Genomic DNA, 23,411 nt, shown 5'->3' on the forward strand with positions numbered 1-23,411 from the left:
TTGGTTCGAGCGATTCGTGGTCGGTTCACGTGCTGGGCGGTCCAGTTCGTTGGTTCACTTTTTTTTAATCGGTTGACCATTAATTATGTAATAGGTAGCTATTTTAATTAATTACATTAATATAATTGTTATATTAATTTAATTAATAGTTTAGGATTTCAATCCCGGTCCAATAATTGTTTTAAATTATGCAATGATGTATGATTTATTTTATATATTAATATATGTCATAATGCATGTCATATAGTAAAATTCCACCATAGGTTATGCATTATTCATGCATAATTTATATTATAAATGTTATAATATATAGTTGCATGATTTAATTATAGCATGCTCATGTATCATATAATATAAATGTTATAATATATGGTTGCATGCATTAATAACATAACCATGCATCATTTATATTCTAGGTATTATAATATATAGTTTGAATGTATGGATGGATGTATGTTATTGATTATTTCATTGCTTTATTATACAAGTGTTATATAATTTTAGTAATGAAATGGAATTGTATGATGTATGACACTACTTTAGGTAATTGTATAATCGTTATAATTTTACTAAGTACGTCATAATATGCAATGAATAGTTTAAATTTATTTCATTTATTTTATAAAAGTTATAATTAAATGTAGAAATTAAAATAAAAAATTCAGAATTGCATGCAAACCTTAGGTTAAAATCATTTTTTAAAATAGTTTAAAATTTTGATTCATATAGACCTAGGATCACTTTCTAATAAGATTAGAAATTAAATTTAATCTTCTAATCAGTTTAATAGGATTAAATTAGTACTTAATTAAAAGATTAAATTTGTAGTAAATGTATCTATAAGAGACCTTTTGTCTAATGCTAGTTATGTCTAGACTGGGGTATTTAAGTTGAAGAAAACATAACACTCCTACTTGGGAACTTACCTGGAAAGGTAAATTAAATAGATTTACTAAAAGCATGCAATGGTTGATTGAGGTTTATTAAAGTGTTTAATAAACATTAATCAAAGTTATTTAACCATCCAAAGTAAGTGTTACTTTTGGACAAATTTAAACAATCATTTAGTTAAAATCAGTAGCTGAATTTTCCTAAGTTAAATAACCCTAGATAAAACACTCAGTGGGAAGAAAATGGGGTATATGATACTTCATTTTACCTTTGCACGTTTCTCCCAAAAAGTTCACACCGTGAGATCTATACTCGGCCTCCAGGCACCCTTACTTGTGTCCCCCTACGAAAGGTGTTTGTATAGGTCAATATCAAAGTTTATAGTAAGTGGGAGCGGGACGTGTGTCAACACATCTCACGGTCTCTCTCATTAGTTTATAGTAAAGTTTCATGCTCGGTCTTGAGGCATCATTGCTTACGTCCCCCTATGGATGACATTTGCATGATTCTTTCTTTAAACTCTAGAAGGATAGGGTTGCTTTAATTTTTAACCCAATCGATTTTTTCCTACGATTGGCTCATTGTAGAGGAACTCTAGAATCTAAAATGATGGGTTACACTTACAAGAAAATGTTAAATAAGCTTAACAATTTATGGACCAAATAATGGTGATTGATAATTATAGTAACAAGGAGTTATTCTGTCTATTGGTTGAGATAGTCTCATTTCATTGAAGGGGAACTTGATCACCCTACGATGGCTTTTGTCCTAACTCACTGAAACATCATTGCAAAATAGATGTTACTTAGGGTGCATTAGATTATTCTGTTAAACTTGATTGGTTTTTGCAAATGGGTTAATACATAGAGTACTAATATAAATAAATTATATGGTTTCAGCAAATTACATTATGACTTCCATGATACTAAACTTACTTTCTGCTGAAAAACTTACCAGTGAAAATTATACTACGTGGGAAAACACAATCAATACAATTTTAATCATTAACGACCTTAGATTTGTCATTATGGAGGATTGTCCTCCTGTACCAACTCAAAAGCCACTCGAAACGTTTGAGAGGCATATGAGCGTTGGGTACGAGCAAATGAGAAGACCCGAGCATATATCTTGGTTAGCCTTTATAAAGTCTTAACCAAGAAGCATGAGCCCATGATCACTGCTTGTGAGATCATAGAGTCCTTGCAGGGGATGTTCGGACAACCGTCCGCACAACTCAAGTATGACGCTCTAAAACACACCTTCAATGCTCGTATGCAAGGAGGGGTATTTGTTAGAGAACACGTTTTCAACATGATGGTCCATTTCAACATGGTAGAGATGAATGGGTCTGTCATCATAAGGCCAGTCAGGTTAGCTTCATCTTGGAATATTTGCCTGAAAGTTTCCTACAGTTCCGTAGAAATGTTGTTATGAATAGGATTAACTACAACTTGACCACTTTGTTCAATAAGCTACAAAATTTCCAGTCTTTAATGAAAAGTAAGGAACAAAAGGGAGAGACAAATGTTGCCTCGTCCTTTAAGAATTTCTATGGAGGATCGTCCTCTGGAACTAAGTTTGTGCCTTCTTCTTCCGACACCAAAAAGTTGAAGAAGAAGAAAGGTGGAAAGGGGAAAGCTAACGCACCAATTACTGCCCAGAAGGGCAAGAAAGCCAAGGCTGCAAAGGGAATATGTTTCCATTGCAACCGTGGGGGACATTGGAGACTTGTTTAGTGGAGAATGATGATTCAGTTTGGATAATAGATTCAGACGCCACTAACCATATTTGTTTTTCATTTCAAAGAATTAGTTCCTAGCGGCAACTGAAGGTTGGGAAGATGATGATGTGTGTTGGAACTAGGCACGTCATCTCAGCTATGACAGTGGGAGGGCTTTGACTCTGCTTACAAAAATCTTATATTTTATTAGATAATATATATGTGGTTTCAGGCTTGAAAAAGAACCTGATTTTTGTAAAATGTCTTCTTGAACAACATTACTCTCTAAATTTTCAAGTAAGTAAAGTGTTTATTTACAAGAATTAATTACTAATTTGTTATGCTAATATTTAAGATAATTTATATGTGTTAAGACCATTAGCAACTAAAGCCCTCCTAAATAGTGAACTGTTTAAAATTGTGGTAACTCAAAATAAAAGACTTAAAATTTCTCCTATAGAAAATACCCGTCTTTGGCACCTAAGGCTAGGATACATCAATCTCAATAGGGTTGAAAGATTGATTAAAAATGGATTTCTAAGTGAGTTAGAAGAAAATTCTTTACCTATGTGTGAGTCATGCCTTGAAGGCAAAATGATTAAAAGATCTTTTGCTGGAAAAAGTCATAAGGCCAAAGAACCCGTAGAGCTTGTATATTCAAACCTCTGTGGTTCGATGAATGTTAGAGCAAGAAGAAGGTTTGAATATTTTATCATTTTTACTGATGATTATTCAAGATATGGGTATGTTTATTTAATGTAACATAAATTAGGATCTTTTGAAATGTTCAAAAAGTTTAATGTTGAAGTTGAAAATACATTAACTAAAGCAATTAAGGCATTTCGATCTGATTGAGGTGGAGAATTTTTGGATCTCACATTCCATAACTATTTGATAGAACATGGAATTGTATCCCAACTCTCAGCACCTAGTACACCTCAGCAAAATGGTGTATAAGAAAGGAGAAATTGAACCCTGTTGAACATGGTTCGGTCTATGATGAGTTATGCTTCTCTACTAGACTCGTTTTGAGGTTATGCAATATAGACTGCAACTTATATTTCAAACTGTGTTCCATCCAAGAGTGTTACAACAACACCTTTGGGATTATGGAATGGTCGTAAAGCTAGTTTACGCCATTTCAGGATATGGGGTTACCTAGCATATGTGCTTGAGGCAAATCCTAAGAAAATGGAACCTCGTTCAAAATTATGCCTATTTGTAGGTTACCCTAAAGGAACGAAAGGTGGTTACTTTTTGCTTCTAAAGAAAATTAAGTGTTTGTGTCAACAAATGTCACATTTTTAGAAGAAGACCACATAATGAAGCATAAACTCCACACGATGTTGAGTGAACTTTCCAACGAAACTACTGAACCTTTAACAAGAGTTGTTGAAGAACCCAATGAAGAAACTCTTATTCAAGAGTACCTATGAGCAAAAGCAGATCTTTCCAATTTATTGTGACAGAATTTCCACATATACATTCAAACATGCAGATATGCATTCACAATGCTAAATTACTGGCATCCTTAAAGGATCAATAAATAAGAGACCGAGAGATCATACCAGTTGAAGACTTTTCTTCACGGCAAGCTATCGTTTAGCAACTCCTAATCATCTACCTCGAACAGTCTCCATGCGAACAGAAGGAAATGAGGATGACACCACCACTCGGAGCCCTCAGTATTCTTGGAGTGAGAATTCAAAGGGTGGGCTTTGTTCGGATTTGGTAGAGGAAAGGAGGAAGGGAGATCGTATACAATGATCAAGTAAGTGGGAGAAAGACCCGTCTATCGTATAGACAAAATGCTTGATCGTTTAGGTGAAGTATATGATCATGTAGGAAAAGGTAAGCGATCGTCTATACGATCGTTTAGAAAAACTCGGGCGCTAAACGATCGTTTAGTAAAAGGTAAGCAATCGTTTAGTAAATAGCACATGCGAGTGTAAGCGTTAAGCGATCGTTTGGCATTATCATATAGGCCCTGATTTTTGCTAAACGATGACGCACTTCAACACTATATGTCATCTAATGCTTAACACACCGTGAGCTATTTAAGCATCTCAAAGTGATTCTTCATCTTACTCATCCGTTATGAAAATAGAAGAGACGCCGGGCAATTATCCCATAATTGTCCAATTAATTGATAATAAATATAATCACATTATATTCATAACCTATGGTTTAATATCATATATTAACCATAGTATTTTTCCTCCACTAGATATAAATCATATTTATATCTAATGTCCTAAAGTCTCATGTCCTGTAGTTTGTAAACAGTTTGTACGAATGCTTGTGATGTATAATATATGATATTTATTTCACTTCTTAACTTTACACATTAGATGTTTTATTTGCTTTACCACAAACCAATAAACTAAAATCCTTGGTTGTCATTATGTAACTTAAGCATGTATGTGGTGACATACTATGGATCATGTCTTAAGTGATAACCAAAATGGTCTGTAGTATATGGATATAGGAGGGAAACCTTATCCTGGTAATGCTACGGATGCGACCCGCTTTATGGAATAGATACAAGTGTTGTGACTCGTCACAGATGGTCTGATTCTGATCATTCGTGTGGGGACATGCGAACGGAGGCGTCCTATACAAAGAGTTTGTATAAGACCTGACCATGATGTGTTAACATCTTGTTAATATCTCGTCAATCCTGAGTGAATTGGAAACTCCTGTCATTGAAGGCGGTCCTTTGATTTACATGGGTGCAAGTGGCCAGATCATCGACTCAAACCTACCACTTTGGGGATTCGTCTGATTTGGGAGTTGGGAACTCAACTACACAAGATGGAATTCACTCCTTCCTTGAAGCAGTGGTAAGTAGATAAATTGCTCCCTTAAGGGCTGATCTCGAGGCTTGAACGATGGGGTGCCACACACCTTCTCATAGCTCGAGAAGTGCTTACACATAGTTGGACTATGTTGTATTGTTCATTAGAGGGATCAGTGGTACTTAAGGAGTAAGATGTAATTACAAGGGCAAAATGGTAAATTGGCCTAGTTGTACTTACGAGCATCTGTGAAGGGTTATCATACTAATGATTGGTTATATCTGATGGACACAGAAATATATCTGTGGTAAGAAGAATTTAGCTATCAGTTGTTAGTGGAATGTCTGGTAGTTAACGGATGGTAGATTTCATGGCTAAAAAGTTTAGTCAGCTATTCACGTATCATTGGAACTTCGAGCCATAGGTTCATAAGGTCCCCTTGGTAGCTTGGATTCAAGTTGGGAATCAGTTTTTGGATTAGTTTGAAATGTTTAAACTGACAAGAGGGAGTTCGATTATATATGATATAATTGAACTAGTTAATTATATATGCTATGATTGACTATATGTATGAGATACATTAATTGGAGGAAATTGGATGTAAATATGATTTATATCTAGTAGAGGAGAAAACACTATGGTTGATATATGATATCAAACTATAGGTTATGAATATAATATGATTATATTTATTATTTTATTAATTGGACAGTTATGGGATAATTGCTCGGCGTTTTCTCCGTAACCATGCATTAGTGGGAAGTTCAATTCGGTTTTCGTAACTGAAGAATAAAATGAAAATTGTTTTCATTGTTTGAAATGAACATGCAAAATTGCTCATCCTCATACCGAGAGTGTAACATCCCACACCTTTTTATTTATTTATTAATAATGAAAAACTTTTCCCTTTTCAGTAATTGTCCTTAGTTGAAGAGCATGTTTGGAATTATGAATTTAAAGTATAAATGCGAGGATTTAAGTGTTTTCGTGGAATTTATTAAAAATTTATTCAATTTGAAAAGTTATAGCAGGAATTAATTATTTTTGGATAAAGGAAAGGAATTAAATAGTATAAAGTGGGTTAAGGAAAGTATCTAATTAGAGTTATACTATTTTCCTTTTATTATTATTATTATTATTATTATTGTCATTATTATTAGTATTTTTTTTTTAATAAAAAGGACCCCTTTTACCTTCTCCCTCACTCACGCGAGCCCCCCCTCCATTTTCTGCTTATGCCGCCGCCTTAGTCACCTAGCTTCGTCAGCCCCACAGATCGTACCGTGTGACTCCCACATACCCTCCTTTGTCCGTCTGTTCAGAGTCGCACCGATCTCGCCCAGCCGAAGAGCCGTTCGAAGTCGCACCGATCTTGCTCAGCCGAAGAGCCGTTTGGAGTCGCATCGATCTTGCCCAGCCGGAGGATCCGTCCGTCCGAATCGCCGCCGCCTGCTTCGAACCCGAACCGGAGGAGCCGCCGTTTGCAGTCGAGTGCCACTCCTCCGTCCAGCCCTACAAACCCCCGTGCCGCTGCTCCGCCACCATAGATCTGTCCAACGGGCTGCTCGAGTTTCTGTAACGGGGCCGCCATTCAACTCCAGTTTCCACCGCCGACTCTTGGTTTTGAATAGATCTTGGATTTAGGTAAGGTCAATGTTATGAGATGGATTTCTTGAAGGATTTTTGACACCCATTGATTATTGGATTAAATAATCATTTAATTCATGTTTTGAAGGTTTTAAGTTGTCGTTCGTCGGAATTAGACTTTGTTATAAGGAGATTTTGGAGTCGAGATTTTGGAGTGGTTGTTAATCAAGTTTCTTGGGTAAGCTTTTGGGGTATTGTGGTTTTGAATCTGAAGTTTTGCAATTATTGTTGGACTGAAATTTTATGGTTGTATTCGTATGGTAGGGTCGTTACTTCCAATCGAGGTCATCGTTTGGTTGTCGGAGTTTATCTGTGGAATTTCGATTAAGGTAAGTAATCTTACTACTAGGATTGCCCACGGGCCAGGCTTTAGTTGTATGCTAGATGATAAATGTGTGTTATGGTAAATGTTAGCATGCTGATTGACAGTATGACCTAAATCAAAGTATGTTCTGGCACAAATTCTGATTTGTTTACATACACACCTAAGTGTTTGATCGTTAGTATGTGATAGTATGTGTTTTCATATGTCGAGGTCTGATCTGCTGGTGTTGAGGCATACTTGCATGTTGTGGATTTGTGATATAAGTTATACATGGATGATGTATAATATGTTGTTAAGAAATATGTGTATGTGATGAAGCCATGGTATCAAGGATTTTTATATATGTTTTAGAACTGTACAATGTTGAATCTTAGCACGTTAAAACTGTGTGAATATCCTCATTGATTAGTTAGATGCTCACCAGTTTGTGTTTCCTTCGGGATTCACCAGTTTTGTGTTTCCTTAGGGATTCACCAGTTTGTGTTTCCTTCGGGATTCACCAGTTTTGTGTCTCCTTAGGGATTCACCAGTTTTGTGTCTCCTTCGGGATTCACTAGTTTTTGTTTCCTTCGGGATCCACCAGTTTTGTGTTTCCTTCAGGATTCACCAGTTTTGTGGGCATACTTAACTACAATAGGATAGGACTCAGTCTTTTATCTATTACATGTATTTATGTGCCATACACGAGTATCTAGTGGACATGGATGCCTAGCCTGACCCCAGTGGTGGGGTTACTTACTGAGTATTTCATACTCATTCTTTTTTATATTGATGTTTCAGGTAAGGGTAGAGATGCACCGGCAATGGCGCAGCGGAATTCATGATCGAGCCACTAGGACTAGGTTTTACGCTTTCGCATCATGAGATTTAGAGTTCTTTTCATGTTTCTCTTAATGTTTAGTTTTGATGTTTGAAACTTATTATTAAGAATTGTTTTTCGTATGTATTTATTAACCTTTATGATTTATGGGTACCCTATTATTGTTGCATTTAATAAATGTCTTTTGAACTTCTCTTGTTTTTAATTAGCATTTATTTCAAATAACTGAGCGTCGTTTTAAATTCTTTTCATGCATTTATTTTAGTAACGACCTTACCTAGGTCCTAGGGGGTCGGGTCGTTACAGAGAGTTCTATAAGCGGGCTTAGATCGCTCCGATTTCACAGTGACCGAAACATAAATGATATACATTCCATACTAACAGTTATGCACATAAAACTAATTATCGGCATGCTCATAACACAAAACAATAACAGGGAAAGGGTTCATACCAGTTGAAGACTCTCTTCGCATTTCTGAACCCAATGCAGCGGAAACCCTCCAACAGATCTACCAACACCCAGTGGATATATCGACTGCAACAGCACAATCAATGCGAACATGAATGCCACAACGGGGACGACACCACTACTAATGACCCTGGGTATTCTCGGAATGAAAACCCAAAGGGTGGACTTTGGTGAATTTGGTAGAGGACGGAGAAACAACGAGTCGTGTAGGCGATAAGCAATTGGGAGAGAAAACGATGCTATCGTATAGCAAAAGTGCTTATCACATAGAGGAACTACACGATCATGTAGCATTTGCTGAACGATCGTTTAGGAAAAGGTATACGATTGTTTAGCTAAATCGGCACACTATACGATCGTTTAGAGAAGCTATCCAATCGTCTAGGTGACAGTGTGCGATCGTTTAGGCGCGAGGTATACGATTGTTTAGACAGAGAACTCTATCGTATAGGCTCTCAAGTGATCGTTTTGAATCACCAACGCTCGCTTCACGAATTCTTTTGGGTGATTGAACGACTACCGATTGCACGATTCAAAATGAAAACTTTTTTCATTTTTAACCCATTGGTTACCATAACCAACGCTGCCCACTACCCACGTCCGAATGTGGAAAAATGATTAGTTATCATATAATTAATCAATCAATTAATTAATAAATATAATCATATTATATTTATATCCTATAATTTGATATCACATATCTACTATAGTATTTTCTCCTCTACTTGATATAAATCATATTTATATATAACTTTCTCCAAAATAATGTATCTCATACATTTTCTAATTATATCATATATAATTAACCAATCCAATCATATTATATATAATCGAACTTCCTCTTGTCAATTTGAACATTTCAAATTAACCCAAATATTAGTTCTCGACTTTTATCCAAGCTACCTAGTGGACCTAATGGACTTGTGGCTCGAAGCTCCAACAGTACGTGAATAGCTGACTAAACTCTTTAGCCACGAGATCCACCATCCGTTAACTGTTAGTGATTCCACTAAAGACCAACAACTGAACTCTTCTTACCACAGATATATTTCTGTATCCATCGAATATAACCAATCATGAGTATGATGACCCTTCACAGATGCTCGTAAGTACAGCTGGGCCAATTTACCGTTATGCCCCTATAGTTACATCTCACTCCTTAAGTACCACTTATTCCTCTAATGAACAATACAACATAATCCAACTATGTGTGAACACCTATCGAGCCAAGAGAAGGTGTGTGGCGCCATATTGTTCAAGCCCCGGAATCAGCCCTTAAGGGAGCCATCTATCTACTTACCCTGGCCTCGGGGAAGGAGTGAATTCCATCTTGTGTAGCTGAGTTCCCAGCTTCCAAATCAGACGAATCCCCAAAATGGTAGGTTTGAATCGACGACTTGGCCACTCGCACCCATACAAATCAAAGGACTGCCCTCAATGGCAGGAGTTCCCAACTCACTCAGGATTAAGGTCATGTTACCTATGGTCATCCTAGTGAAGTGAAGTCTCTGTCATGAACGGTGTTATATAATGAGACATTAACACTTCGTGGTCAGGTTTTATACAAACTTTTTATATAGGACGCCCCCGCTCGCATGTCCCCAACACGAATGATCGGGATCAAATCATCTGTGACAAGTCACAACACTTGACCATTCCACAAAGCGGGCCGTGTCTGTAGCGTTACCAGGATAAGGTTTCCCTCCTTTATCCATATACTACATATCATTTTGGTTATCACTCAAGACATGATCCACTTGTATGTCACCACAAGGAAGTCTCTATCATGAACGGTGTTATATAACGAGACATTAACACTTCGTGGTCAGGTTTTATACAAACTTTTTATATAGGACGCCCCCGTTCGCATGTCCCCAACACGAATGATCGAGATCAAATCATCTATGACAAGTCACAACACTTGTGACCATTCCACAAAGCGGGTCATGTCCGTAGCGTTACCAGGATAAGGTTTCCCTCCTTTATCCAAATACTACATACCATTTTGGTTATCACTCAAGACATGATCCACTTGTATGTCACCACATACATGCTTGAGTCACATACAGATAACCAGAGATTTTATAATTATTGGATTGTGGTAAAGCAAATAAAACAATTAACCGAGAAAAATATAAGATGTAAAGTAAATATCATATATTAACAACACAAGTGTTCGTACAAACTGTTTACAAACTACAGAACATGAGACTTTAGGGCATCAACCCCAATATTAACATTCTATTGCTTAGTAACTTGAGAGCCTATACGATCGCGCATCTTTTACTAGACGATCGCTCACCCATGCACGCTTCTTCTAAACGATCGCCTACATTTACCTAAACGATCGCTTAATACCCGAGCTTTACTAAACAATCATATAGACGATCGTCTAGCTTTTCCTATACGATCGTGTATTTTGCCTAAACGATCAAACACCTTGTTTATACGATAGACGTTGCTTTTTCTCCCACTTGTTTGATCGTTGTATACGATTTATCTTCCTCCTTACCTCTACCAAATCCGAACAGAGCCCACTCTTTGGATTCTCACTCCGAGAATACTAAGGGTTCCAGGTGATGATATTGTCCCCATCTTTCTACTGTTTGAGTGAAGTCGTTCATGGTAGACGACCGGGGTGTTGCTGAACGAAAGCTTGTTGTTCTAACGAGAGCGCAATGAGTTCGTTCGTGGAGAGAGCAGGGTTTGTCGAAAAGAAAGTCTTCAACTGGTACATTCTCTCGTTCTCTTGTTTATTTATCTTTAAGCATGCCGGTAATTTAGTAGTTTGATGCATATCTATTTGTTTGAATGTAAATGTTGGGGTTGATGCCTTAAATCTCGTAAGGTCCTGTAGTTTGTAATTGTATTGTACAAATATTTTATTTATTTAATAAAATATGAAATGTTTTATTTGACATTTAGTAGCATTAAACCCACAAACTAATAAACTAACATCCAAGGTTATCATATGTAGCTTAAACATGTATGTAGAGACATATAGGTGGATCATGTTTAAGTGATAACCTAAATGGTCTGTAGTAGATGGATAAGGTTGAATACCTTATCCTAGTGACACTACGAATACTATTCGTTTTATAGGTGTTACAATTGTTGTAAAGTACTACAAATGATCCGATCTTGATATTCATGTGGATACATGTGAGCGGGGGTATTCTATACAAAGGAGTTCGTATAAGACTAGATCACGAATGACTAGTTTTATTATATAGCATTGTTCATAATTGAGATTTACATTTCACCAGGATGACCATAGGTGATATGACTTGAATCTTGAGTGAATTGTAAACTCATACCTATGAAGGTGGTCCTTTGATTTGTATGGGTGAGAGTGGCCAGATCGTCAACTCAATAAGCCTACTATTTTGGGATTCGTCTAATTGGGGAGCTAGGAACATAGCTATATAAGATCGAATTCACTCTTTCCATGATGTTGGGGAAAGTAGATAAATTTCTCCCTTAAGGCTGATTCTGAGGCTTGAATATAACACTACACCCTCTCTTGGCTCAAGAGGAGTTTAATCATAGTTAGACTATGACTTATTGTTCATTAGAGGGATCAGTGGTGAAGGATCTCAAAACGAGAGTTCCATGAGTGGGCTTAGAACGCTCCAATTTCACAGTGACCGGAATATAAACGATATACATTCAATACTAACAATTATGCATAATAAACTTATCAATAGCATGCTCAGAAAACGATAAAATACAGAGAAAGGGGTTCATACCAGAGGAAGACGATTTTCGTTTATGTGAACCCACAGTAGTAGAAAACTCCACCGATCTACCAACGCCCAGCGGAAACGTCGACTGCAACAGCACGATCAATGCGAACACGAATGCCACAACGGGGACGACACCACCACTAATGAGCCCCGAGTATTCTCGGAGTGAAAACCCAAAAGGTGGGCTTTGGTGAATTTGGTAAAGGACGGAGGAACAACGAGTCGTGTAGGCGATAAGCAAGTGGGAGAGAAAACGATGCTATCGTATAGCAGAACTACTTATCGCATAGAGGAGTTATACGATCGTGTAGGATTTGTTGAACGATTGTTTAGGAAAATGTATACGATTGTTTAGCTAAATCGGCACACTATATGATCGTTTAGAGAAGCTATCTGATCATCTAGGCAACAGTGTTCGATCGTTTAGGCGCAAGGTATACGATCGTTTAGATGGAGAACGCTATCGCATAGGCTCTCAAGCGATCATTTTGAATCACCAACACGTGCTTCACGAATTCTATTTGGGTGATTGACAGATTATCGATTGCACGATTCAAAAATGAAAATATTTTTCATTTTAACCCATCAGTTACCATAACCGACGTTGCCCACTACCCACGTCCGAATGTGGAAAAATGATTAGTTATCATATAATTAATCCATCAATTAATTAATAAATATTATCATATTATATTTATATCCTATAGTTTGATATCACATATTTACTATAGTATTTTCTCCTCTACTTGATATAAATCATATTTATATCTAATTTCCTCCAAAATAATGTATCTCATACATTTGCTAATTATATCATATATAATTAATCAGTCCAATCATATTATATATAATCAAACTTTCTCTTGTCAATTTGAACATTTCAAATTAACCCAAATACTGGTTCTCGACTTTTATCCAAACTACCTAGTGGACCTAATGGACTTGTGGCTCGAAGCTCCAACAGTACGTGAATAGCTGACTAAACTCTTTAGCCACGAGATCCACCATCCGTTAACTGTCAGTGATTCCACTAAAGACCAACAGCTGAACTCTTCTTACCACAGATATATTTCTGTGTCCATCAGATATAACCAATCATGAGTACGATGACCCTTCACAGATGCTCGTAAGTACAACTAGGCCAATTTACCGTTTTGCCCCTATAGTTACATCTCACTCCTTAAGTACCACTGATTCCTCTAATGAAAAATACAACATAGTCCAACTATGTGTGAACACCTCTCGAGCCAAGAGAAGGTGTGTGGTGCCACATCGTTCAAGCCCTAGAATCAACCCTTAAGGGAGCCATCTATCTACTTATCCCTGCCTCGGGGAAGGAGTGAATTTCATCTTGTGTAGTTGAGTTCCCAGCTCCCAAATCATATGTATCCCCAAAATGGTAGGTTTGAATCGACAACTTGGCCACTCGCACCCATACAAATCAAAGGACTGCCCTCAATAGCTGGAGTTCCCAACTCACTCAAGATTGAGGTCATGTTACCTATGATCATCTTAGTGAAGTGAAGTGTCTATCATGAGCGGTATTATATAACGAGACATTAACACTTCGTGATCAGGTCTTATACAAACTCTTTGTATAGGACGCCCCCGCTCGCATGTCCCCAACAAGAATGATCAGGATCAGATCATCTGTGGCAAGTCATAACACTTGTGACCATTCCACAAAACGGGCCACGTCCGTAGCATTACCAGGATAAGGTTTCCTTCCTATATCCATATACTACAGATCATTTTGGTTATTACTCAAGACATGATCCACTTGTATGACACCGCATACATGCTTAAGTCACATACAGATAACCAGGGATTTTATGTTTATTGGTTTGTGGTAAAGCAAATAAAACACGTAAATGAGCAAAACAACAAGATGTGAAGTAAATATCATATATTAACAATCATAGGTGTTCATATATACTTTTTACAAACTACAGGACACGAGACTTTAGGGCATCAATCCCGACAAGTGATACTTAAGGAGTTAGATGTAACTACAGGGGTAAAACAGTAGTTTTGTTCTAGTTGTACTTACGAGCAATTTGTGAAGAGTCATCGCACTGTTTACTGGTTATATCCAATGGATACAGAAATATATCTGTAGTGTGAATAATGTAGTTGTCGGTCTTTAGTGGAATGTTCGCTAGTTAATGGATGTTGAATAAATTTAATTAAAGCAATTTAATTAATTATTCAAATACCATTGGAGCTTCAAGCTACAGATTCATGAAGTTCTCTCTGTAGTGCAACAGGGATTTAGTGAGAATCAATTTTGGATTAGTTTGAATCGTTCAAATTGATTGAGGGAATTAATTATATGTGATATAATTAATTTAATTTAATTATATATGATATAATTACTATAATGTATTTGATACATTATAATATAAAGTTTATTTGAGAGAAAACAAATATTTGAATATGATTCAAATATTAATTATATGAATTAGATTCATATAATTGAATTTAATACAATGGGATTTATATTAAATACCATTGACGAGAGAATTAAAACTATAGGATATATTGTATATGATACAATATTAAACCATAGGTTATATGTTATGTATGATATATATATATTAAAACTAATTAATTAATTAATTTTAATTTTTTTTGAAATTTAGGGAAGAAAATAACTTCTCTCTCCTAATCTCTCTCAACTCACTAGTGTGTGAATGTGGTGATTATGGGATTTGCTTCTTCTTCACAAATTTTTTGGAAGAAAAACAGTGTGTTCTCTGTGAAAAGAAAGAACATAGAAAAACTCCAAAAAACCATTCTCTTCTCTCAATTCCTCTCACTCTCACTCTTTTTCAAAACTCCAAGAGCTCACACAACTCATTGGATTCTCATCCTAGAGAGTACAAAGGAAATTTTCGTGGTGGTGGCAATTTGGAGATTGATCGTATTTAGTTCGTGATCGGATCATGGAGAAGAGGATTCGTGAAGATTTATGATCTTCAAAGGTGTGGATTTATTTTTCCCTCTTTCCTATTCTAACACATGCTATAAATTTATGAATGAATGCATATTTTTCTGTATGATTTCTGTAAAATCTGTATTCTCTAGAATAATTGAGAATTGGACCGATCCCCACTTCTGCTACGGAACTTAATAGCTCTTTCATAGAGTTAAACTTATAATCTAACCTTATACTATTTGGCTACATTTACCAAATCGTAATTAAAATTAGTGTAATGAGCCTGAATCACAAATGTATTGGATATTTTTATCACTTTTACTTAGAGTTATGAAATTTGTCACATGTATTTTTACCTTTATCGTTACCGTTGCCTCTAAGGGTCAAATAGTAAGAGTCATTGTAACAGTAAAGGTTTTTAAATTCATAATTTTTCCTCTAAAACAATGACAATAATGGTAACCGTAACAGTGACAGTAACGATACAATGTAATTCTCAGACGTAATTAGATTGAGTACGTCCCTTTTGTTAATAAGTTTGCATTTTTTATTATATATTTGGAGGTGAGCCCCATATGTCAATACGGATACATAACACAAGTAAATAACACCTAAGATAATCAAATAGGATCTACTTTTCACATTATCATTGATTTATTACATTCTCACTAGGGTAATGTGGTCGTATAGTTTAATTGAGATATATTTTTCTCCAAAAAAAAAAAACATCTACTTTTTCTAAAGTACTTGTCATTAGTAAAGACAAGGAAAGAAATAAATTTTACCTTAGGAAAGTTTGTTCATTTTTATTTTAAACTTCTACTTTCATCAAATTGGAATTAACTTAAATTTACATAACTTTGACAATCTTTATCCTTGTATAGACTTTCATTTGATGAATTACTAAAAAAAGTCCTCATTTTATTTATTTATTTATTAAATCTCAAAATTCTTTTAACGATTTTTAATTTAATACATAAATTAACTCCAAAAGAGAAAAAGTGAATATTTAGTGAAAATTTGAGGCTAAAAGTGTAAATCTCGAGACATAGGGACCAAATTGAAACAAAATTCAAATGTCAAGAGCAAAACTGTAGCATTTTGAAACCTAGAGACTAAAATAAAACTAACCTCAAAACTTAAGTATTAAATATGTAACATTTTGAAATCTATGGACTAAATAGAAATTAGACCCAAAACTTAGAGACCAAAAAAGTATTTTTTTTTCAAAAAATTATTATAAAAAAAAAAGTGAATTATTATTGCAAACTTTTATTGCAAATAAAAGAGCTAATAAATCTCAATTATGAAGAAATCAAAACGTATGTAGCATAATTGTGAATTATTTAGTGCTTATTTGTTGTCTTGATAATATATGGAGATGTGGCATGTAGGAATATTACAAAGAAGACAATTCCAACTTGATGTTCACAAGACATGTTAATGTTCGACAACTACGCATGCAAAATATTTAAAATTATACATTTATGATAAATGTTGATAGGTGCCCCTAGCCAGGCCTAAAGTCCATGGACAAACCGAAACCCAAAAAAAAACCTGAGACAACTTGGGGATACACACATTCTAGAAAGGAAAAGATAGAGCTTTGGATTTTGGGCCAACCAATCAAGCTAATCTATCTAGAATTACACGTAACCATAAGCGATAGTTAGAATAAGGACATTATAAATAGTTCATTTCAACGATCTGGAGGGGAAGAGTAACTAATGTAAAAAAAAAAAAAAAAAAAAAAAAAAAGCACTAACTAAGTAATGTTTAAAGGAGAGCACTTGCCTTACTTTGTGTGCTTAGCTAAACAATACACTGTCTAGGCATCAAAGCATATAGAGATGTTCATGGAGGCGGGGCTTGTGAGATTCCCCATAGAAAATTTGTAGGGATTGAATTCTCCTTGGAAAATATTTCCCGTTTGTTTTTCTTAAAAAAACAAATCAATTAAACTAAACCGCTATTATGGAAAAAAAAAATTAAATAGTTAAAATTCTAATTAATCTTTTTTTTTATATGATTGTCCTACATTGACAATTTGAATTTAAAGAGAAATTACTCAATTTTTTTATTAGAAGGAAACAATTGTGTAAACCCCGAACTCTAGGTTCCCTAGATAAGCATGTTTAGCCAAAGGAATTTTATATTACATATTTATTAAGTAGAAATTCATGTTTATTTATAGGGATTATGAAGGAAGGGAAGGAAAATATATTAAATGGAGAAACTCATTCATTAGTTTGGCTGGAGGCACTAAGTGTGGGGTGACGTGGCAATCTACTCCTTGAACTGGGAAGCGGCAGAAAGATTAAAAGGGAAGTGAAACTTCAAAAGCATGGTTTCGACAATTGACAAAAGCAAATTTAATGAAATCGGTACCATTTGAAAGCTGAAAGAATCTAGTTTTCAAATTTGTCCTGTCAGAGAAGGATTGTAAGAGGAGAAGAACAAAAATGGAGAATTTCAGAAGAGGCAGAACCTCGGATTAACCAGGGCCCGAGGTGAAGATTGGAAGCTCCAAGCCAAACTATAAGGAATTTTTAGCTGAAATGTTAAGGTAAGAAAGTGGCCTAAATAAGTTTGTAGAAGGAAGTTTCTTGAAAAGAGCTTTGGATTTTGAGTTATGAATTTTTGAAGTTGTAACAGGGAAACGGTGCATAAGCAGACAACTGCTTGGAAAGAACAAGCAAACAGCTCACCGTGGAGAGTTATAGCGAGATATGGGAATGAGGATCTTGCTTATGAAGGAAATCTCGCTGATTTTGTGATGAGGATCTCGCTCTAGAAGGAAATCTCGTTAGAAATTGGGCTGAGTATCACTGGTAAGGTGAGTATTGCTAAGATAAAAGTTGCCAGGAAAAGCTTGATCTCGCTCGTAAGGATCTCGCTGATCTCGTTCATGAGGATCTCGCTGATCTCGCTCATGAGGAGGATCTCGCTAGTAAACCTGTCTTTGTTGATGAAAGTTTCTTTAGTAAATGAACTATTTGAGGCATTGTATTAAGAATTCTAAGTAGTTTAACCGGGAGTTATGTCCTTTCAGGCCAAAAAGAGCTAAGAGAGGCGTATAAACCGTTAAAAGCCCTGACGAGCAGTGAGTGACTAAGTGAATTAATGTCTCCAATACTTATGCATATAAGATCAAGTAAGTTACAATGATATTAATGATGAATTTATACTCCCTCAAGCAATAAATGGTTGGAGAATAACTTAACGCATGTTTCCCGGCTTGTATATGTGTAACACAGGCCAAGGTATGTCATGTGGTCATTACAAGAGTTAAGTTTCTAATGTTAAAATATACTTCCTAGAGGAAGGCTATGAGAGAATAAGTTCTTGTGTAGATAGTAGGCAATAGAACTTAATTTGATGCTACAAAATACCCTGATACCGAAGAACATTTGAGAAGGTACCTGACCAATTTGATACCGAAGAACATTTGAGAAGGTATCTTAGTAGCTTGATACTGAAGACAAGTTTGAGAAGGTATCTGAGCGGAAGTACCTAAGGTATGACAGTACTTAGTATGGCCACGTGCACGTAGGCAGTTTTGAATGAGAGATCGAAGTATGAGTCTCTTGGCCGGTATTAAACGTTGGGAGCTAGAGCGTTTAGGCTCGTTCTCAACTAGGGAATAATGATGTTTGATGATGTCTAAGAATGGTTTAAATCTACATTTAGAGACAATTGCTTGAGATACTCATTAGTATATTTACATGTTTATGGTGATGTTATGCATGATGTTATACGATTCTATAGTCGCTCACTGAGCTTTTAGCTCACAGAATTTCTGTGTTTTCCCTTCTCAGGTAGTGGTCAGATTCCTCAGGGTTGATCCTGCTGCTACTTGCCACTGAGAGACTCGGCTTATTAAAAAGATTTAGGTTGATGATCTATTTATGTACACATGTTTTGAGAGGGACTAGGGCTTTGTTAAAGATGTTTGGTCCCATCTGTGAATGTTTCTCCCCCTTAGATTTTATATCATGGCTGTATGCATGTGTTTATATAATATTTTGTAGAACCTTAAAGAGACATACCATATACATACCTTATTAATGTTTAACAGGTTGGCATTTAGATTAGAGGGTTAAGGTGGTGGGTGCTGGCAGCAGGACTAGCAACTACCACGGTCATATCCTCTTTTAAATTAAGAGGGTAATCTGGGGTGTGACAAATTGTCTATCAAATTATTCATATGTATAATCTAAATTTAAATGTTCAATTCAAACATATTCATTATCCTGACTACTAAGCAATAAAATTTGAAATTTAAATATAATATTTATATAATAATAATCATAAAACATCACTAAGTTATTATAATAAATTAAAAAAGAGGCTAACGGGCATGAGAATATTTTCCCCGTTTCCATTTCCATTTAGCTTACGGAGATTTTTTCTCTCACTCCCCACCTAAATAGGGAATCCTCACCCCATTAGAGATGAGTCCTCGTAGGAAAAATGGACATCTCTAGGAGTGTGATAGGCTCGACATTATACCGACGCGAGGTTCTTTCATGCAGATTGGCTAAAAAAGCCAGACTAGACCAAGAGAAGTAGGTTGGAGGTCAAGCCTATGAAAGACCTGATGAACACATGTGTGATCCACACGTCAACATTAAATATTCCCAAGCTTAGGGTTCGTTGTTTGAATCCCTTAATTAGGTTTAAATTATTCCTATTCCCTTTTAAGCTCTTTACCTTTGAAATTATTTTAAATAATATTATTGAAAAGGTTTTTTTCCCCATAAAACAAAGGATAAAAGTTAATGCATTTGAGTTGTAAAAATTGGAACATACCTAATATCATTTACTATTCAATATCAATTGTATAGGAGATAAAAATTGTTACCATTTATTTCAACTAAAAAAAATATCATCAACATCATTGACGAGACATCATTCACAAAATTAATTCTTACACATGATATTGGTGGTGTCATGTATCCTTCCAATGTTTATACATCATATACCGTGTTATTCTTTATTCATCTTTTTAATGAAAAAAATCTCTTAGAGCACTTTTTGGTTTTTTTTTTTTTTTTTTACACAATTTCAAGGTTCAATACTAAAAATAGAACTTTAAAAAAATTAGGAGCATCGAAACCAATCCAAAGTTTTGTTTTCCTCCCCTAATCAAAGACCATTTCAATTTTGATTAGAAACCTTCAGCTTTTTTACTCACCACCAAGTAACTTTCATTTCAATAACTGAACACCTCATCATGTTTCCATCTTCATTTGGAAAGCTACTAAAATGATTGTTGAAAACAATTTCAAATTTTGAAGGATTAAGAAAATTTTGTGATAATGGCATAAAATTTTGGGCAAAATTAAAATCTACTCCATTTTACAAGTCACAACTAAATCATATTTTTGTCTTTCATTTTAATGGGAAAAAATGGCGGAATGGTAGCCTTGAAAAAATTTAAATTTTTAGATAAAGTTTTTTTTTTTCCTTTTAACAAAAAAAAGTTTTAGAGATATAATTAAATTTTAAAACTCATGAGCACGTCCTATAATTTAGGAAAGAAAGCAATGTTGACTTTAAACTTATCAAATTGTATCAATTTAGCCCCAACTTTTCAATTTCACTGAATTGCACCTGAAATTTAAACCCATATTGCTATTAACCCTAAACTTTAAAAAATGTTGCAATTTTAGTTCTCTAATAAAATTTCACTCCAAATATCCTTAATTTGTTTAATGAATTATAGGACATCTATTTTACGACACAAAATTGACAAAATTTTAAAGAGAACGACATTCGAGATAAAAACAATTTTTGGGTAAAATTCATGAATTTTAACAAAGTGATTCAATGACTGATTTGTGCATGTTAAACTTATGTTTGTGCAAAACATTATTTTGTTGAAATTAATGAATTTATGAACATTTTTACACCACTTCTTGTTAAATTGTGGACAAATTAGCAAACATTAAACCAAAAGTAAAAATTGAAACATTTATTTAAGTTTAGAGTCGAATTTGATAAAATAGAAAGTTTATGATCCAAATTTGTACCATCTAAAATTTTTAGGATCAAATTTGGCTTTTTTCCCCAACAATTTGACTTCAACGAAAATGAATTGTTGACCAACAAACTAAATAAATAAAAACCTTATGTTTCTTCTTCTTTTTTCTTTAAAAAAAAAAAAAGAGAAAAAAAGTCAAATACGCAAAGTCCAATCATGTAAGTGATTTAGAGCCGACCGTTGAGGAAAAAAAAAAAATCTATTGCGTACACCAGGCCTACAAGAACAAGGCTATTTGTTAATTAAATATTCAAGAATTCTAATCAATAATTATGAATTCAGCATAACTTGAAATGATCAAAGTCAACAAAAAGCTTGCAAAATGCAAGCTTGATCATCTATAAAATATTTTGGTTCGTAAGGAATGGATCAAACCTTACAAGGGCGAGCTTTTTGGCAAAGCTGAAACAAAGAATCTCTTTGCTCTTTCAAAGATGGAGGCTGAAAAGAGGTTAATATTATCAACAATGTTGCCATTTCCTTGACTCATAAGATGTAACCTCACATTTACTGGGCAAAAAAGAGTTTGAACTTAACTCGTTTATTCATTCCCAATCTGCAGGCCAGAAGATGTCGTGACGGTTGATGTTCGAGTTGCTAAAGATCTCTTACAGAAGGGTCACCTCTATTTGGATGTCAGGTCGGTTTTTCAGAGTATATATATAATCTTTGGTAAACTCTTGTCGAAGAGAGAAGAAAAGATAATGGAACTACTGATAGGAATGGTATTAGAGGGATATTAAGAGTATGTTCGTAAATAGTTAAGTAATTTGTTAGGGAAGTTTGGTTATAAATACAGTAAGTAGGGAAGAAGGGGGGATAAGCAATATTTTGGTATGAAGTAGGACTTGAGAGTATCTCAAGATCGGGAGAGTCCAAGTATCTTGAATACTTGGTTTATCTTGTATTTTGGTTACAGTTTATATTATAATATATTCGGATTCTATCACAACGGATGAGATATTTTTGGTTGCAGGACAGTTGAAGAGTATAACAAAGGCCATGTTGAGAATGCACTGAATGTTCCTTACATGTTCTTCACTCCAGAAGGTAGTAATAAGTACTTGTATGATTTTGTTCTAAAAGTGAGCTCAACTCTACAGTTTTAGGATGTTTTGCACTGCTAGGCATTGATCTAGATGCATTCTATTAGCGCAACTCTCAGATGTTTGATCCTATAGAATCTGACAGTTTGCTAACAAACAGGTCGAGTAAAGAATCCTGACTTTCTAGCACAAGTTATGTCTATATTGAAGAAGGAAGATCATCTAGTAGTGGTAAGAAGAAAAACTATTCCTAGCACTTTTATATCCCAATGTAGATTCAAGGAGTAAAATTGAAACAAATTGCAAATTCTTTACCTATCTGTGCAGGCTTGCAACAGTGGTGGTAGAGGACTTCGCGCTTGCGTCGATCTTCTTAATGTGGTAAGATTTGAGATCCATAGAACTAATTTGCAAGGTTAACTAGACCTGCAAAAGAAAAGGATCAGTAATAATGAGATTTAGTGGGAAATTTCAGGGCTTCGAGCATGTGAATAACATGGGAGGAGGCTACTCTGCTTGGGTTGACAGTGGATTTGCTGGTGATAAACCACCTGAAGAACTCAAAACAGCTTGCAAGTTCCGAGGTTGAGAGTCTTGGGAATAGACTACCCAACTCATCTTCATTTTCGTCATCCTGTACAAAAGGAGATCATAAATTCCCTATTTCCATAAGTTAGGGCATTTCAAGGAGTCGTAAGCTTGAACCGAGTGCATAATGTTTGTAGTTTGTCTGTGTTGCTCCACAGATTGGAAATTTTAGTTCCTGCATTTCTGAAGGTTTCATATTCTGTACAAAAGAAAAGGTTTCAAAGTTCCTATTCCTTCTTCCTTCAGTTCCAGTATGATGTTAAATGTTTATGATAGTGCTCGCATATGAATGCTTAAACTGCATTCAACAGATATATATCTTAAGCAATATTCCAAATTATCCAGAAAATAGATATGTGTATTCCTCAAACAACAAA

At 35.2% G+C, this 23,411-nt stretch overlaps 1 protein-coding gene across 1 annotated transcript; it reads left to right on the plus strand.

Annotated features, from left to right (window-relative positions):
- The first annotated feature begins 21,680 nt into the window (after positions 1–21,680).
- Positions 21,681–23,383, plus strand: LOC120088540 (Rhodanese/Cell cycle control phosphatase superfamily protein). The gene is made up of 6 exons (XM_039045927.2): positions 21,681–21,851; positions 21,963–22,040; positions 22,377–22,450; positions 22,607–22,677; positions 22,774–22,827; positions 22,922–23,383. Exons 1-6 carry the CDS (start codon positions 21,835–21,837, stop codon positions 23,033–23,035), a joined length of 408 nt encoding a protein of 135 aa, XP_038901855.1. The 5' UTR covers positions 21,681–21,834; the 3' UTR covers positions 23,036–23,383.
- The last annotated feature ends 28 nt before the right edge of the window (positions 23,384–23,411 follow it).

This window comes from Benincasa hispida, chromosome 10 (assembly GCF_027475165.1).
Source record: "Benincasa hispida cultivar pf3 chromosome 10, pf3_genome.v1.1, whole genome shotgun sequence".
Taxonomy (NCBI): domain Eukaryota; kingdom Viridiplantae; phylum Streptophyta; class Magnoliopsida; order Cucurbitales; family Cucurbitaceae; genus Benincasa; species Benincasa hispida.